The 19,263-nt window shown below is 40.5% G+C and overlaps 1 protein-coding gene across 1 annotated transcript; it reads right to left on the bottom strand.

Moving 5' to 3' along the window:
• Positions 1–3,079: 3,079 nt before the first annotated feature.
• CLUL1 (clusterin like 1) lies at positions 3,080–12,636 on the bottom strand. The gene is made up of 8 exons (XM_028737233.2): positions 12,456–12,636; positions 10,954–11,061; positions 9,775–9,923; positions 7,270–7,437; positions 6,039–6,483; positions 5,223–5,360; positions 4,582–4,796; positions 3,080–3,259 (listed from the first exon to the last, which is right to left on the bottom strand). The coding sequence occupies exons 2-8, from the start codon at positions 11,054–11,056 to the stop codon at positions 3,080–3,082; spliced, it is 1,398 nt and encodes a 465-aa protein (XP_028593066.2). The 5' UTR covers positions 11,057–11,061; positions 12,456–12,636.
• Between the last annotated feature and the right edge of the window lie 6,627 nt (positions 12,637–19,263).

Raw genomic sequence — 19,263 nt, 5'->3', positions numbered from 1 at the left:
CTCTCGTTGAAGGGAGATGCGTTTCCCTCTCGCCGCCCGCGCCGTCGGTCGGTGTTTTGGAATCCGCGGCCGCCCTCAATTAGGCGGGACAAATGGGAGCTGCAACAAGATTTTGCAGCATTCTGGGTACTCCAGTTCCATTTCCCCACGCCAACAGTCAACCAGCTTGCTATACAAGATGTGCCGGCGGAAATCCCGTTTACACAACTATTAAAGTTGCAGTACCCTTTTGCGGGGGCGGGGATTACCCTACAACGAGCATGCTCAGTCCTTATTAGGCTGGATTTTGGGGTCCTCTCCTTTGGAGTGCTGTGAGGGGTCCATAGCTGTCAACGTTTCCCTTTTTTTAAGGGAAATTCCCTTATTCCGAATAGGATTCCTCGCAAGAAAAGGGAAAAGTTGACAGCTATGGAGGGGGTCTCTTAATAACTTAATACCTTTAGTAAACTACAATTTTAGGGATTATTTGGTGGAAGCCATGACTGTTAAAGTGGTATAAGTATGGTTTGCATGTGTAGTGTGGATATAACTGGTTTTTCTCTTCCACACTTTATAAATTCTAGCTTATATGAACGATGGTGATTCTTAACCAGTTTTTGAAATCGGGAATATTCTGATATTAGGGAATATACCTTTAGATTACATTGGATGTATGTATGTATGTATGTATGTATGGAGTACAGCAGGTTTCCCATGTTACATTCTTAAAACACAAGCGCAAAATTGACTGCACCTGCATTCTTATAATGTATGAGCGGTCAGATAAGATGCACTGCTGAGTAAAACTCAAAATCTTGTTCCAGCAATGTCCAACTGTTTGAATATCACAAAGAATACAATATTAATTTTGCATAAAGTCACTTGCTCTTCATTTAATAGGAAATTGCCTGGATTTGGCCATAAAAACAAAAGATAGAAAAAGGATCTTTGCTGGTCTATAAGAAAATTTCCAAAATCCCTCTTAGAACAATACGTTTAATTTTTGTTGTTGTTTAGTCGTTTAGTCATGTCCGACTCTTCGTGACCCCATGGACCAGAGCACGCCAGGCACTTCTGTCTTCCACTGCCTCCCACAGTTTGGTCAAACTCATGCTGGTAGCTTCGAGAACACTGTCCAACCATCTCATCCTCTGTCGTCCCCTTCTCCTTGTGCCCTCCATCTTTCCCAACATCAGGGTCTTTTCCAGGGAGTCTTCTCTTCTCATGAGGTGGCCAAAGTCTTGGAGCCTCAGCTTCAGGATCTGTCCTTCCAGTGAGCACTCAGGGCTGATTTCCTTAAGCATGGATAGGTTTGATCTTCTTGCAGTCCATGGGACTCTCAAGAGTCTCCTCCAGCACCATAATCCAAAAGACCAGCCTAATAAAGAGTTCTGGGGAAGTCAAAAGCTGCACAGTTAATTTGTGGCATTTTGATTGTCCTCATAAAATATAACTTGGTCCCACAATGAGTGAATTGATTCTAGTTATAAAATTATTCAAACTACAAATAAGAGGTTGATGCATTTTTTTGTTTATTTGGGAAGTAAGAATATAAAGAATAAGTATATTTTTTAATGAATGAAAAACATGAATATTCATACACTACTGAAGATGGCTTTGTATGTGCACTTCAGGTTTCCTCTCTGTGATTTCACCCTCTACACAGTGAACTCTGTCAAGTAGAGAAGGACCACAGCCTATTCTTTCATTGCCATTACAATGTAAAGACTTGATACCATGCTTTGGATACGGGCCATTATGGTATACTGTAATGGCAGGTTCCTTAACCAGAGCACACATGCAAAACTGATCTAAATCATTAATAAGTGGAACTACATATTAAGGACTTTAGTATACTTTGAAAATACCTCTTCCAACGTCTACATTACTGGAAAGAATACAACTGAAATCTATGCATGTATTTCTTACCCCTCTCTTGGAAACATAATCCAAATGCTAAGGAGAAACATTTTCAGTATTCACCAGCTTTATCTCTTTAGATTTGGTCTCAACAACTGAATGCAGAGAGAAATCATAAGAGTTACATTCATACTGATATTCAACACATTTATTAAACATTTTATCATCTGCAGGTTTTTTCTGTATGATGACTTTTGGTGTACTTTGCTAAAGGAGAATATGCTGGATTCAAAGTAGGAATCGCTGTTCACTTCTTCCTCTCTAGGGAGATAAAAAAGAAAAACAAATAGTATTAATTAACTATGAATAAAGTTTCATAACAAACCTAAAAAAATAATCATTAAATGTTTTTAATAACAAACAACAACAGCAACAATAATTTGTTTATACCCCACCTATCTGGCTGGGTTTCCCCAGCCACTCCAGGTGGCTCCCAATAGAATATTAAAAACACAATAAAACATCAAACATTGAAAACTTCCCAAAGTTGTAAGGATATAATGTATGCCACTGCACCAATGCATCTCTTCACTCCTCAGCAGCAGTGCAGGACTTTTACATTAGTTAGGAAAACATCAGGCCTTTGGACTTAGAAAATCTAACAACCTTTGGTTTTGTCACCATCTTCCTGAGGTTCAGGCTTGAGAATGACCTATTTATTTTTATTTATTATGCCATACCATCCTGTAATGGAGTCTACTCACACAGGCAAGATCCACTAGTCCCATGCTGCTAAACTTATTTTGTCTGCCCTCTCCCTCTCTCCCTCTCTCTCTCTCTCTCTCTCTCTCTCTCTCTCTCTCTCTCACACACACACACACACACACACACACACACACACAACCACACAAATAGAGAATCCATTGTGTGAGTGTATATCCACCGGTAACTAAAAAAGCAGTGGGTGGAACATAAAGAGGGGCTGTATTTCAATAAACTCTAGCGTAGAAGCCATTCAGATGACCAAACCACCAGTGTGTTCCCTAATGCTGGACTTGATAAGTCATCTCATCCTGTCAAGTGTTAAGGAAACTTTTGCCACAACAAGTGCACCTGTGGTAAATGATTGCTTTCAACCACCCATTCTCAGCAATGAAAGCCTGTCTATAAAACAAAATTTACAAATTACAATTTAACCGTTGTTGTTGTTTTTAGTGTAAAGACAATCAACTTGCCTTGCCTAGAAATTCTTTTTGTAAAGCTGTAAAGCCTTCCCTGCTACATATTCAATGAATTCTGAACTCTCAGTGTCCAGATCTTGGGGAACCTTGACAGTAAAAGTAGGTGAAGTCAAAATATTCACATCTACGACAGTTTCATTTGGACTGGCAGCTTCGCCTCCTTTGACACTTGATGACACCTGAAGGAGAACCAAGTGACATATGTCAAGACACACCATCATTTTTTTAAACTTCTCAGTTTTAAGGGGAAGAATAATAAAGTAGGTTATTAATCAAATACAATCTAAAATTGTATTGTTTGATTTGGTCTTGTTTATTATTATTATTATTATTATTATTATTATTATTATTATTATTATTATTATTTTATCATCACCATCATTATTATTTTGATGATGGGAAACCATCAAACCATCTAACTGTTTGATGGTTGCTATTAGGGATGCAGAGGCCCAGAAAAAAGGTAGCAATTTGGGGCATAGTTTCAACGATATTTGATAATACATTGTCCACATTTCAGTTATTTCTTTTCTTTATTTCATTTGCCATATTCATGGAGCTACCCAACAACATATGTTCTTGGGGGGGGGGCTTGCAAAAATAAAAGAGTAAAATAAAGTATACAATACAATGCATTATATGTTATTATTAAGCAGTATATAAATACCCTTATTAATTAAAATGCATCAATATAAACAGTAGTATGCAGCGTTAAACAATTTTGGTACTCAAGCAGTCAGGAGTCCTGGAGAGAGAAATATGAATTTCCAGAGACTACAGCAGTTGCAACTCCTGACCCCTCCAACGTATGTTGGTTCTGCACTGAGCTCCCAGATGGGCACAACCAGAAGCAATACCTCCTAGACCCCTGGTCTTGGTGATGCCAATTCCTCATCCATGGATTACAAAACAAACTTCAACAACTGTTGTCCCCCCCCCCCATTCTTAAGTCACCCTGGGGTACTATGTAAATTGTATGCAATATAGCATAATTTATCTTTCCTTTATAATTTTCAGTGCAAGCGAGAGCTTGGAAATATTATTTTTTAGAAACACCTTTTGGAAAATTACTGGAGGCACTGCATGACTTGTACCCTATGTGCCTGAAGGATTATAACATTCCCTTTGCCCTGAGCTATGTTTTTGTTATATTGATCTAAAGAAGATGCCTGTCAGACGCTAGCAAAACTCTCTTCTTGAAAAGTAATTTACAGAAATTCAAACCAGTTTGTGCCATTTCGTTGCTGTCAGATGGTGATACAGGTCAGTTAACCATCATCACACTAAAAGGATTTAGAGTAGGCTAGTGTCTAAGCTCTGGAGTTTCAGATCATCAAGGGATTATCAAGTATACTTAAAATCTACCTCCACAAGAGCTTAGTATTTTAAAGAATAAAAATAACACACACACATTTTCCCTAGGCAGTACTGAAGCAATAAATATCAGTGAAACAGAACAGAGAGATCATTGTGCAGTGGCATTTTAATGGGTGGCATTTACCTTTACTATATTGAAAATGTTTTCTGGTCCAATAGTCATGTTGGAAAGTTCGGACACCCAGCCAAATCTTTCTTTCATTTTATTCAACAGGTAGGCTGTGTCTTCTGTGTGACGTTTGACCATCTGGAGAATCTGTTGGTATTGCTCACCAGAGATGTTCACCAGCTTAGAGGCATCATCATACTTTGTATGTAGTTCAGGAACATCGGGGCAAACTATAGGAATCAAACAAAATGTAGAAAGCTTCCTTAAGAAATTGAAGAAACATTCTTAAAAATTCATATATTTTTAAAAAGTGTAATTGCTTATCAATCTATAGAAGTACCTATTCTCAGAACTGTTATAAAAAGTCTTAAGTGGCAGAACAGTGTCTATGCAGCTGGATTCTGTTGTGGGCTTATCAGTGTGTAGTTTTGGACATGTATGTACGTAGTTGATATTAACCCTGGTTTTACTATAGCAAGTAGAAACACCTACTACAATATATTTTGTCCTTAGGAATGTTTTACTGAATCATTTGACTCAGTTTTTGTGGCTTCTCAAAACCATTTCATCAGCAATTAAATCTAAATAGTTATGACTATTTTGCAAAACAGAAATTGACAGTAGTATCGTTGGTGATGAACAGGGCCGTTATTTACCTCGCATAAAATGATCCTGACATTTTTGGCATCTCTCATGAAATTGAGGGCATCCCGATGAATTCTGACGCAGCTTATTGCACGGAGTTCTCTCATGGTCTGCCATGTTCTTAGAGAACATTCCACTTCCATCAGAATCTAGAGTAAACATGCATAGGATGTTAACAATACACATGGTACACTCCATTAACAATAACATAGATCTAATTAAGTAAAATATGATATTGAGTGGTTTAAACATCAAAGTAGACATGAAACAACCAGATTAAAAGCAGCAGACATATTTATGAGGCTGACAGTGGCAGTCTCTGGTGGTGTTTGCATAGGGAACGGTCAGTAACCTAAAATGAGGTAGATGAGAAATCAAGTTTGTTCATCATCCCCTGTCCGGAATGGAAATCAATCCAGTGAATACAATTGCTGCTTTTTGGATAACCAGTGTGGTGTAGTGGTTAGAGTGTTGGACTAAGACCTGGGAGACCAGGATCCAAACCCCACTTGGCTATGAATATCACTGTATGATCTTGGGCCTGTCACTAACTCTAAGGCTAATCTACCTCATACAGCAGCTGTTGGGATTAAATAATGAGGGAGAGAATGATGTACACCACCTTGAGACCCTTGGCGAAAAAGATGGGATGTAACTGCAATTAACAACAACAACAACAACAACAACATTATAAAACATATTACAATAGCATTGCAGTGATTTACACCAGCCTGAATAGATATGCTCCTAAAAATGCAAAAAAAAAAAAAAAACCTACAGCAAAGGTTCAATGCTACTGATATTAAAATGCGAGTTTTACAACTTGCCTTTAAGTTGTTCTGCCATGTCTCTTGCAGTCTCTCGGTATTCTTCAAATACCTCAGTAATCACTTCACCAACGCCTTCCAGGACAGTTTTGCTGAAGTCAAAAACTAGTTGGAGGAAGCCTGGTGCCTCCCAGTCTTTAGGAGGAATGGGGTTTCTTACAGTTACCTCAGAAAAAGCTGGCAAAAAGTAGGGCTCCGTCAAGTCTGGATCAGACATGAAATACATTTGGAAAGACTGGTCAAATTCTTTTTGCATCCGTTTGAAAAAAACAAAGCTTTTTTCAAAGATTGTGCCCACGTCAGATAACAGCTGGTTGAACAAATGTTCCATTTGTGCCAGCTGGGCATCCTCTTCTTCAGGTTTTTTCTTAAACTGGAGATCTCGCTCTTGAAGCTCATAAACAGGAAGTGATAATGGAGTCAATTTCTTGAAAAAATCTTCAACCTGCGTGTGGAGAGAAAATAGTTCCTGTCAGCAAATTGTCCAATTTTCATCCTTTGGTAATTGGTGCAAAGGAATGTTTCGAAAGCACATGCATGGAAACACCCCAAACTTTTTGAAATGCAAATTTTCCTTATTAACTGAATTATGCTGAGACGCCATACTCTAATATGTCACGGCAGCTGTATTAATTTAACCTTAAAATGAAATGCACAAAAGCAAGTATTATCTTTCAAATTAACCAAGGACCAGAAAATCAAGCGTCTTACTTGGACAATGAGTATCATTACTGAAAATTCTGATCCAACTTAGGGTAGGTGGCAGTCTGTGGGATATACAGCGCTATCCTATGTTTATTTGGAAGCAAGTCCCACTGTGCCCAACTAAATTTTACTCTTCTTCTGTTTAGGATTACAGCCTGAAGGAGCTGTTTCGGTACTGCCAAACCCTCCGGTCAACACTTTGCAAAGAGGTGACTCAAATTCTACACCAAGGAAAGCTGTGTGGCTCCTATAATTTATGAACCCAGGCAAAATTTGCATGCATCTTGCTTATATTTTAATCTGCTTCTGCTCATCAAAACAAAGAGCAAAGGGTTATGTGATGCACTAAAGCTCCACCTCTGACTTTTGAAGATGCTGAACAAAATAAAGCTGGAGAAAGTTGAGGTTTCAACTCTACTCCTTTTTTCTCTGTGGGTTCTCAAGATGATGGCATGCACACAGCTCTGGCTTTTAGCAGAATACATACTATATACAGTTATGCTGCTTCCCCTCACATGCCTCTTACCTTACTTGTAAATGTGGAGAAGCCATGGCGGCAGGTGGTATAAAATCTCATGCAGTTACTTTCTAGACAAGATTGGCACTCGTCCCATAAATTCTTCAAAGACCCCTGGCATATTTGCTCTTCGTCTTCCAGTCTTTCTTTGACTTCATTCATAAGTCTTAGAGCTTCCTAATTAAGGAATTGGTTATAACTTATGGATCACAAAGTTACTTAATTCAGAATACACGTCAGCGTTTTGAAAATTGGCCTTAGTTATACAGTGGTACCTCGGGTTACGTATGCTTCAGGTTACATACAATTCGGGTTACAGACTCCGCTAACCCAGAAATAGTGCTTCAGGTTAAGAACTTTGCTTCAGGATGAGAACAGAAATCGTGTTCTGGTGGTGCGGCGGCAATCGGAGGCCCCATTAGCTAAAGTGGTGCTTCAGGTTAAGAACGGACCTCCGGAACGAATTAAGTACTTAACCCGAGGTACCACTGTACATTATTTCTACAGAATTGCTGTGTCCCATGCTAAAACACTAATCCACTTTAGGGCACAATAAATGTTTGTGCTTAATAACCCTCAAGTTAAGATTTCTGCATTTCTGTGTTCAAGGATAGTGCCAGTCATATTATTTTCCTGCTTCAGTCAACAACTAGATCATGGGGAGAGGCCGTAGCTCAGTGGTAGAATATCTGCCTTGCATGCAGAAGGTCTCAGGTTCAATGCCTGCCATTTCCAGGTAAGGGTGGGAGAGCCTCCTTCCTGAAACCCTGGAGAGCCTTTGCCAGTCAGCGTCCACAATACTGGGAAAGATGAACTACAGTGGTACCTCGGGTTACATACGCTTCAGGTTACATACGCTTCAGGTTACAGACTCCGCTAACCCAGAAATATCACCTCGGGTTAAGAACTTTGCTTCAGGATGAGAACAGAAATTGTGCTCCGGAGGTGCGGTGGCAGCGGGAGCCCCCATTAGCTAAAGTGGTGCTTCAGGTTAAGAACAGTTTCAGGTTAAGTACGGACCTCTGGAATGAATTAAGTACTTAACCTGAGGTACCACTGTATTGGTTTGACTCTGGATAAGGCAACTTCCTTTGTGCTTTCCTAGCAAGCATATACCGTATTTTACCGTCTATAAGCTGCCCCCATGTATAAGACTCCCCCTGTTTTGGGGGACTCAGATTTAAGAAAATGGGGGAAGACACTATCCATGTATAAGACACGCCCTAATTTTTTACATTATTTTTAGGAGGGAAACCTAGTCTTATACACAGAAAAATACAGTAAATCAGGTAGGATCTTGCAACACAATGACCTGTGGGGAGGCACTGCAAAAGCAAGGCTATTTTCCCTCTTTTTATCCCCCCCTCCATTAACCCCACCACCACCACCACCATGCCATATGAGCACGTGAAACTGCCATATGAGTCAGCTCACTGGTTCATTTAACTCAGAGTTATCTGCAACCCTGATTGGCAACAGGTCTTCAGGCCCGAATCTTTCCCAGCTCTACTTGGAGATGCTGGGGAATGAACATGGAACATGTAAAGCACGTGTTCTACCACTGTCTGACAGCTCTTCTCGACAGAGCTGGCACCAGGGGCAAATCACAACCTCAGCTGCTCCTTTGAGCAGTGATACTATAGGAACAGCTGTCCAGCCCCTCCTGGATTTGATAGCAGAAGGGTACAGCTGACAATAGAGACTTGTCTGTGTCTCAGAAGATGAACATGGTAAGGCACATTAACTCCCTGAGTCCAAGGCATTTGTTGTTCTTGTTGTTAGTCTTCCTGAAGACTCTGAAATCTCCTTCCCTCCATTTCCATGGTCGTGCTAGGGGTGCCCTTAGCATGGTTGTGTTCCACTTCTAGAGAGTGATTACTTCTTAACCACATCCGTATGAACAGTTAGTCAGGTAAGCAAACCTCAGCTCTATACCATATGGCACTCATCTGTTGTTTTTATTCCAAAATAGATACTAGGGACTCCTGGCAATTTATTATCATTTGGAGAGGATTTCCTAGAAAACATGCATGCTTCCTTGTAAAGGGATTAAGGCATGAGGAATTTTGAACAATATTGTTTTTAATAATAAAGAGCTGCATGTATTCAACATCCCTAACCACCCTAATAAACAAGCACTGACTTACAATGGTTTGGGCACATGAAAAACATTTCTCTCTCTCACGTGCAGCAAAAGATGTAGTTATCATGTAGCTAAAATGTTTATTTCTTTGAGCAACTCATGTGCAACTTATTCTATGTGGAGGTTCTCCAAGCTAACGTTCTGAACACTAGAGTGCTGCATTCCTTTAAAGGCCCATGTTTTGTGACTCGGAGTGCTTATTCTCCAAGCTTCAATTATCTGATTTAGAAAGATTCCCATTTTATCACATCTCCATTTAAGTAACAAAAGCAGCATTCAAAAAAGGGGTGTACCCTTAGTCCCAGCATTGAAAACTTTTATGTCATACATTTGAGTCACTCCAGGTCTAAAACTGTGATGACTAAATTCACCTCTTTTTCTTCACTGCTCTTCTTTAAAGTTTTCATCAGATCAGTGTGCTTGACTTCGTTTCTTTCCATCATAATTTTCATCTGTTTAATGCCAATCAGTGCATTCTTTACCTCTTCATCTACATATTTCTCTCCAACTTCAGATAAAACTGAGGGGAAATGCCATATTATTAGTAGTAATAATTTTAACGAATAATCCCTTAAATTGTGGCCTAGCTGCCGAATTACAATTAACACATGGTGCTTAGAAAAATAATAATAATACTGGGTCTTTCTGCTTCTGTCCTCAATGTATATACAAACAGATAATCTGAACGAGAATCTCCTGTTAATCACATGCAGTTTATGCTTTTCAGCAATCATATGTTTTAACTTACTGAACCTTAATTTTCAAATAAAGTTACAGAATGCTCATCATATAAACTATATTTCATACAAGTGTCAACACATTTTGTCAAAATAATGTAGGCATCTTGGCATTATTCCCAATGGCAAAAAGCCAACGGATTTCATGAGCAATTCAGCCAGGCCATCTTGTTACTGTATAGAATTACTGTACTGTTAGTTACTGAACAGACTATGTTAATATCACTGCAGATTCTCTTGTCGATTTTTTTTAATGACTTGGTCCTTTTCAAATCAGGCTTTGCAATAAAAATAGCCCCAGAAACCATCAGATTGATAACTGAGGTAACTAATTCCATACAGAGCGCTTACGACCAACCAAGAGTTTTGCTGATTTCCCATTAATTTAGGCTCTAGGCAATTCACACTGACAGGAAAGCCAAGTCCTATTGAACTCAGTGGAGTTTACCTCTGAGTCGATATGCACAGAATAGTATTATTGCCCTATTTATTTGATCCAGAAGTGATACTAATCATCTTATACAGTAAAATCCATATACAGAAGATGATATCTTGGTGGTCCATGTCAATTAATGTAGAATGGTTAACATGTTGTGGTGTTATATTTGCAATTACCAGCATGGACTAGAATGCTCACATTTATTACAGCAGGACAGTAAAAAGGGGTTAAGCGATAGCTAATCTGTTTACAGTGATCTTGAGAATGTCTCCCTAGCAAACAGGTAGCAAGTTCCCAAGTTCAAATGAGGCTTCTTTATTCACTTGTCTGTTCAGAAATATAGTGGCCAACACAGAAGTTTAACATGTACATACCTTTCAGGTTTTCCACAAAATTTATGTCTCCCTCCACAGTAGGTGCACACTGATGTCCCCTCAGACATAATAAGTACGTTATTAAGAACAGTGCAGGCTTCATGTTTTCTGCATTAGGAATGAGTACAATACAATAGGTTAATGAGTTGGTTTTCAGATACATCTCAGACAGCTAGGAAGATTACCGGTTTTTTTGCTCTATAAGACTCACCTTTTCCCTCCTAAAAAGTAAGGGGAAATGTGTGTGTGTCTTAGGGAGCGAATGCAGGCTGCGCAGCTATCCCAGAAGCCAGAACAGCAAGAGGGATTGCTGCTTTCACTGCACAGCGATCCCTCTTGCTGTTCTGGCTTCTGGGATTCAGAATATTTTTTTTCTTGTTTTTCTCCTCCAAAACCTAGGTGCGTCTTGTAGTCTGGTGCGTCTTATAGAGCGAAAAATACGGTAATTTTAAAATATTGTGCATTTAGTATTTTCTTACTGTGATGATAATATATACTTCCCCCCAGCATTTTGTAAAAAAAAAAAAAAACTTCAAAGAATGGCCCAGTTTTAAGACTGCTTCTGCCAGTAGTAAAATGCTTTAGTATGTAACAATATCTTATAACAATGGAAACACACAGTGCAAGAACATTGTGGCAATGTTTCAAAGGATGCTAAACCTGACATTTTGTATCAAAGTGTCTCCTCTTCCCCCCTCCCAATAATATATTAAGTTTTAATGAAAACCTTTTCCATTCTTTAGCTGCTTCAGGAAATGTAAAAATTAAAACCAAAAGGAGTCCCATTTTGCTAAGCAGAGATGATTTTGCAAATAATATACATGTTAATGGGATTCATTAGCTCTCCTGAAAATAACTAGCTTTTCCAAGGTCTAAAGCTGTTTTCGGTGTTATTTAAAATAATGCAGAACATGTAATATGTGTGGGGTATCAGTATCAATGAAAATGTATCCAGTGTAATCAACTTCCTATTGAAGTTAATGACAAAAACTGATATATTTTTCCTCCCACCTTCTCCACTATATGCTCTGGAGTCTAATAAAACACCTTTCAGTCCCATTCATTCCAGGTCAGGAAATTTATGCACATGCTTAATTTTCCCACTGATATCAATGGTGAATTTAAACTGCTTGACTTTGGCTGGATCATGCCTGCCCAAGTCTTTATGTTCCCTTTTACATTTTGTAAAATGTTTTACTTTTTGCAATATATTATTAATATATACCACACAACTCTTGTTTTACTAAGGAAAAAAAATATAAAGTTTTGCATTAGTTTCTTCTCCTTTTCTTTTCAAGCAATTGTACCTAGGTTTTTATTTATTTATTTTTTAGAAGGTGTAGTGATATCAAACGAATAGTAATAAAATCAGTTGCAATTCAGACCTACAAATGTAGGTCGTGGATTTTATATTTGTAGGCCCAGCAATAGCAGGTGGCCAGCACATTTCATGGAAAAAAAGATGCTGTTTAGTAATAGAACCAACAAGATGTGATATTTACCACAAATTCTGATGAGTCTTCTTGCAAACCTCTTTCAAGCTTCAGGGAAGACCAAGGCAGGATGCTGTTCTAATTTCCATGAGTGTCACAGATTTTGCCATGTACTACTTATCTAATGACAAGGTACTTAATCCTATTAATGGGACATGTTGTGATTAGACTCCAGGATTTTCCTCTCCAGCCTGCCTGTGCTTACATCCAAAAATAAACACTAGAGGGAGCATAAAACACAACTGTGGGAAAGTGGATTTACTGTTTCCTTGGGTAGAGCAAGCTAGATGTAATTGTCAATAGCTTCCTGCCTCTTAAAGCCAGAGATAAAAGCCAAAATATTGCAACAGCCCTTCTTTTTAGGCCTTTTGAAATGTATAATTCATCTATTTTTAACCTGGCCTGTTTCTTATAACTCTGGAACAATTTAATGGTGTGCTTTATTTGTTGTTCTGTTTTCGGACAGCCCGACAGTACAAGATTTTTGCCAGGGGTCTAACAATTTACTTTAGATAAACTCAAGGCCTTGTGGGCATACCCAGGGGAATGTCTGCCTTTTCCCCTTTGACCAAGTCTTTGAATTTAGACCTTTATTACAAAATCATCCCAAATATGTTTTATCAGCCTGTTCATTTCCATGGGAGCTTACTTGCTTGTTTATTTTATCTTTATTAAAAATATTTATTTTAAATTTAAAATAAATCAGAAACACATTTGCTTAGGCTACATTCACCTCATACATTTTAAGTACCGTGCATAACTTTCCCCAAACAGTACCCCTCACAGAGCTACAATCCCCAGCATCCTTAACAAACTACAGTTCCCAGGATTCTTTGGAAGAAGCCATGTTCTTTAAATGTACGAGGTGGATGCAACTTATGAGTGATGATAAGGGCCAGCTTCAAGCAATACAAAAAAATCAAGGCAAGCTAGCAATGTAGGTGGGCGGGCATCAATAACAGTCTCAAGGACCTGTCTACCCGCTGAGCAAGCCAGATTAATGACTCAAACCAAGTCTTGATTGGAGTACAATATAGAAAACACGGGGATGCAGCTGTCTGTAAATGAATTCCTCATAATAACTGAGTGAAAGAGGGCCAAGCTACATGCGATGTTGATCAAGTTTTTTGCCCTTAACCTGGTTTCCCCCCAAGAAATGGTGTGGGGGGGCAGGGGAGACTCTGGTCAGTGTTTTGGAGTGGGTATCGGGGAGCTTTAAATCTTTAAAAGTTAAAGGACCCCTGACAGTTAAGTCCAGTCGCGAACGACTCTGGGGTTGCGGTGCTCATCTCGCTTTAAAGGCTGAGGGAGCCGGCGTTTGTCCGCTCCGCAGACATTTTTTTCTGGGTCATGTGGCCAGCATGACTAAGCCGCTTCTGGCACAACGGAACACCGAAACCAGAGCAGCGCACGGAAACGCCGTTTATCTTCCTGCCGGAGTGGTAGCTATTTATCTACTTGCACTTTGTCATGCTAGGTTGGCAGGAGCTGGGACCGAGCAACAGGAGCTCACCCCGTTGCGGGGATTCGACCCGCCAACCTCCTGATCCGCAAGCCCGAGAGGCTCAATGGTTTAGACCACAGCGCCACCTGAATCTTTAAATCTTAGACCTATGTAATTTGCATTGCAAAAAAAAAAAAGAGCTCCCACAGAAGCAAATGGGAACTTTTCCTCATGCAAATTGCAGAAAAGTGAGGGCCTCATAGAAATCAGCGGCAGTAGGGGGCAAAGGCTGGAGTCCTCCTACTCACCTATTTTAGAGTCCCGATCCAGATCACACTCACACACTATTTCTGAAAGAGATATTGTGCCCTTAGCATTACATGAAGTTTGGCTGCCATTCCAGGGGAAATGAGTAGTGTGGAAGCAACCCAGCTACATCCAGGAATCAGGAATAATCTTGCATCATAAACTAGCAGTGTTATGACAGCGAGCAAGCACAGAATAAGGAAAGCATCTGTTATAAAATATTTGCTATGATAAAATGTGAATTACTGAGAATAAATGATCTGTTAGAAAATGTGTGGATTCCAACCATTAAGGGGGAAAGAAATGCATTATTTTACTCTAAGCCACCCAGGTTGTGACACAGCATTCCAGCCCCAAGTAATATGACATGGAATTCACAAAGGTCTGCAAATTCCTTTGGCTTTCGTTGTGGATGTTAACATAGTAAAAAGTGTGTGTGGTGTGCGTGGGGGGGGGGGCGAGGGGCTAGTCACTTACTCATGAAGTGTGTGAAAATGCCTTGTGGGAATTAACAAATAGTAAATACCCTTTTAGGAGACAAAGATGTTTGAAAGCTTTTTAAAGGGTATTGGAAACATTCAAGAACCTTAAGTCCCTAAAGTGAGAATATGTGTTGCAATTTTTTTTAAAAAAATCTCATTCAATATTCTTAAAACTTACAAAACTGTCTCAAGAAATTTGGTTTGGCATGCACCCTATAATAATAAAATTCCTACTATTGTCTTATACCATTTCTATTGTTATTATTTGTTTTGCCCAGAGTTGCCCAAAAGTAAATTAAATTAACATGAAGAAAATTCTTTTGTGTGTGTGTCATCCTCTGATCCAGTGATAATGTTCTACATGCAGAAGTAGGTTCCCAAAAACAGATGTGCTCTACAGACCATACAAAAGGCTACTGCAGGAAGCAAGCAAGCAAACAACTACCTCCAATACCCTACCTCCACACACATGCAGCCAAACAAATTCTGGGCAGTATTATTGCTGCAAGGATTCCTGCTTGTGCAACTGGATTTTCCCTCCATCTCCTGCCCCTGTGTGTGCCTTGTACGCTCTCCAAATCTCCTTAAGAGGGTTGGGACAAATTTGATTGGGGGTACAGAGGAGAAGGAAGGGAGAGTATTAATTGTACAAGCAGAAATCTTTACACCGAGAGATCATTCATTTAGCAGTACATTGGCTTTCACCCTGTGAGTGCTATAAATTCCAAGAACTTTATCTATTTCAAATAGTACCTGTGCCACATAGCATTTCTCATAAGGCTGCGACAGAAGGTGCCCCCCTCTCACTGCAGCAATAAGTCTGCTCAGTCAGATACCACCCCAGATCCCTTGTCTTGGGCTAAGTTTGTAATATTGTCATGTTTCCAAAAGTCTAAAGGGGGGGGGGGGAATTCCCCTATGACTGATGCTTAAAAGTATCACTTCTTCAAAATATTTTGTATGACCACACTCTACTCATAATAGCTGCAGCTGAACAGAAGTGGCTTCAGGAAGCAGTTACAGTTCTGCCTGAAACTGATAGTTTTTTATTTATTCTTACCCCCCTCCCCCAATCTACATTTACTGATTTCTGCCTGGAACAGAATTCTACTAAATGGGGAGGGAAGATATGATTTTTGCTGATTCCCTCTGCCCCTGCTCCTAAATCTGTTCCATAAAGTTGGGAATCCTCCAGCGCAGCAATGGAGTTGGCCAGCAGGGGAAGGAGAAATCAGCAAAAATTGCCTCCTCCTGTTCAGAGGAGCCTCACCTGGATCTGATTTGGCTAATGGAAGGAGCCCTTCTCAACATAGAACAGCAAATCTGGATCCAACCCTTTGTAAGTTATAATAATTATAAGCAGTATAAAGTTAATTCCAGTTTTAACTGTACGAAGTAAAAGTTGCTGCAATTTAGAATGATGACTTGAAGAAGAAGAGAAGAAGGGCTTGGATTTGATATCCCGCCTTTCACTCCCCTTCAGGAGTCTCAAAGCGGCGAACATTCTCCTTTCCCTTCTTCCCCCACAACAAACACTCTGTGAGGTGAGTGGGGCTGAGAGACTTCAAAGAAGTGTGACTGGCCCAAGGTCACCCAGCAGCTGCATGTGGAGGAGCAGAGACACGAACCCGGTTCCCCAGATTACGAGACTACTTACATATAAACACTGGTTGTGGTGGAAAAAGATGGAACTCATTATTGAAGCATACATAGATGGAAGGAGAATTGCCGGGAGGATAGGTAAGGACTACTATTGTGGACAATCAACAGAGAGAAAGTTAGAAAGATGAGCTCACATATATTCCGGGAAAGAAATATTCAGTGGAAGGCTAATGCATGCCACTGCTGTAAGTAGTAGCAGCCATAGTGAGTGGAGTCATATACCTGAAAGAGCAGAGAAGGAACCTGTGGCTTTCCACATGGCGTAGGACTCCCAACGCCCCTAAACTATCCCTTAACTGAAGTGTACAGGTGCTACCGATAACCTTTTTTAAAAAAATATGCTGAGTTGGCATTGTACTGCAACCTTTCCACCTCTGTTGCTACCAGCAGCCACCATTTTTTGCTTACCAGTCATGCCTTGGTTCCGCATTATCAATAATCTTCTGCGTTCAGCGTTTAGAAAATGGCCGCTGTATAGAAACAAGCATGGTAGTGCCAACCTCCAAGCTTAAAGCTTTTGAATTCTGAGGTTGCTGGCAATGACGCATAGCTCAGGGCAATGTTTAGAGGGAGCTAACCAACTATTAATCCTGTCATAATATCCCCATTACTAGGCTTGCCCAATGTCATGTTAAGATTCAAAACAGATTGCGTTTGAGGGATGTCTTGCCTGCCCCCATATGTTTCTTATAAAGGACAATTAGAAGGATATTAGGGGGAAAGGGGATGGCATGACTCTAAATCTCACTTTCACTGGCTAGGATTCATTTTCCCATTGTAATTTGCCACTTTGCTTTGAGTCACGCTGCCCTCAAAAGCAATGAAGCATGATCCAATATATATCGTTTTACATATCAACTTAAAGAGGAGTTATTATATCATTTCCATAGACCCTTTTAACGTATGAACTGATTTATAAGATGCCTCTCATATATCCGCACAAAGTTCCCATGAAGTAAGTCACTGTTGTTGCCATTGTTCAGGGACAGAGTTGTGCTCTTGTATTCTTATGAGCTGGTTTCCAAGAAATGTTTTGGGTGTGGGGGATCATGCCTTCTCCAGCTCTTATTAAGGCCATGGCATTCAACTCTGAGAAGTGTTGGTCCAAGCTGGAAACTCATTTGGACAGAGCTGGATTCAAGAAGTTTGGTGCTCTAGCTCAGGAGTGGCGACCACCCAGCCTGAGCGTCTGATTCATCCCCTGTCCCTGGCAAGTGATTTTCTGTAGATCCAAAAACCTCCCAAACATTTTTCTAAAGTTTGCAAACTGCATTGGGGCTCTGCAATGGAATGGAGATCTTCAGGGCTGTGGTGTAAGAATCACATCGTTTTTCTTTCTTGGATTTACAGTGCAGAATGGGAGTCTTTGCTGCCGTGACCACCGGAGCATGATTGTATCAGTTCCATGGCTGTTTCCATGTTGCTGAGTGCCATCCGAGCACTCAGTAGTCTTTGTATGAACACATCTGCAGAGCTAAGAATTTTTCAAGAGAGACCTCCCGGGTGCCCTTCCTGGTCAGGGCAGAAGCCTTTAGTACTTCTCAGAGCACTGAGCACTTTCCAACAGAGCTCATTTCAGATCAGGGCCCAAATCAGTGGTGATTTGGGCAAATTGCCTCCTGTGATCACTGTGAATTGCAGATCTGCAGAGGAGCAGAGAGGGATGTGTTTCAGTGCCTACTGAAAACCTTTCCTCACAGTACATGCAGAGTGTTTTGATGCACACCAGAACAGCTGTATCGCAGCCCATATCTGTGTAGGTTGCATTAACATTATTGTGTAACTTTTAACACAGTTTCACCGATGCATTCTGTGTTGTGGTCTTGGTGAGATACTTGAGAATGGAGAAACAGCGCCTGTCTGTTGGTATTCGTGTTTATGCCTGTGTGTGTGGCCCATACTTCAGCACACAACCCCCAGGGACTTTGCCACAAGGTGTTAGGCCCCCCAAAAAGCTTAGCCACCCTTAGGGGGCAAGATCTTCCTATTGATCCTGGAGCGCCTCTCCATCTGTTGTTTCTCCTTCACAGACACCTGCTTCTCACACATTCCTGCAACAACTCTTTGCTTCCTGAGACTGCTGGTCCTTAGGGACTGGCAGTCTACTCTTCACCTACCATCCTTCACAGCTTGTCTTGCATGCCACTGACCCTCAGCTATCTATTCTGCCACCACATTTGCTACCATATGCATTGGGCTTTCCTTTTTATTGTGGAGCTTGACAAACATGTATAATCCAGAGCCGAGAGGCGATTGAACAGCTATTATGTGCAAGTTCCCAGTAGTGATGTATGGAAGTGAGAGCTGGACCATAAAGAAGGCTGATCGCCGAAGAATTGATGCTTTTGAATTATGGTGCTGGAGGAGACTCTTGAGAGTCCCATGGACTGCAAGAAGATCAAACCTATCCATTCTGAAGGAAATCAGCCCTGAGTGCTCACTGGAAGGACAGATCGTGAAGCTGAGGCTCCAATACTTTGGCCACCTCATGAGAAGAGAAGACTCCCTGGAAAAGACCCTGATGTTGGGAAAGATGGAGGGCACAAGGAGAAGGGGACGACAGAGGACGAGATGGTTGGATAGTGTTCTCGAAGCTACCAGCATGAGTTTGACCAAACTGCGGGAGGCAGTGGAAGACAGGAATGCCTGGCGTGCTCTGGTCCATGGGGTCACAAGGAGTCGGACATGACTAAACGACTAAACAACAACATGTGCAAGTCCATGCATTTCATTGCCAGAATGTGGTCCCTGCACAAAGTTGCCCTAGACAGCAGGCAAGCCTAGTAGATGGATCTGCTTTGCTGGGATCTAAAACCAGGAGCTGACTCTTGTGACTGGACAACAAATTCAATTAGTTCACAGACTTGAGATAGCTGTTTGCAATTAAAATTGGTTTAGAAATTTTAAAACTGTTAAACCACAA

This window comes from Podarcis muralis, chromosome 8, assembly GCF_964188315.1.
Source record: "Podarcis muralis chromosome 8, rPodMur119.hap1.1, whole genome shotgun sequence".
Classification (NCBI taxonomy): Eukaryota; Metazoa; Chordata; class Lepidosauria; order Squamata; family Lacertidae; genus Podarcis; species Podarcis muralis.
Note: the sequence above shows the minus strand (reverse complement) of the source record. Positions and strands in the feature narration are given on the sequence as shown.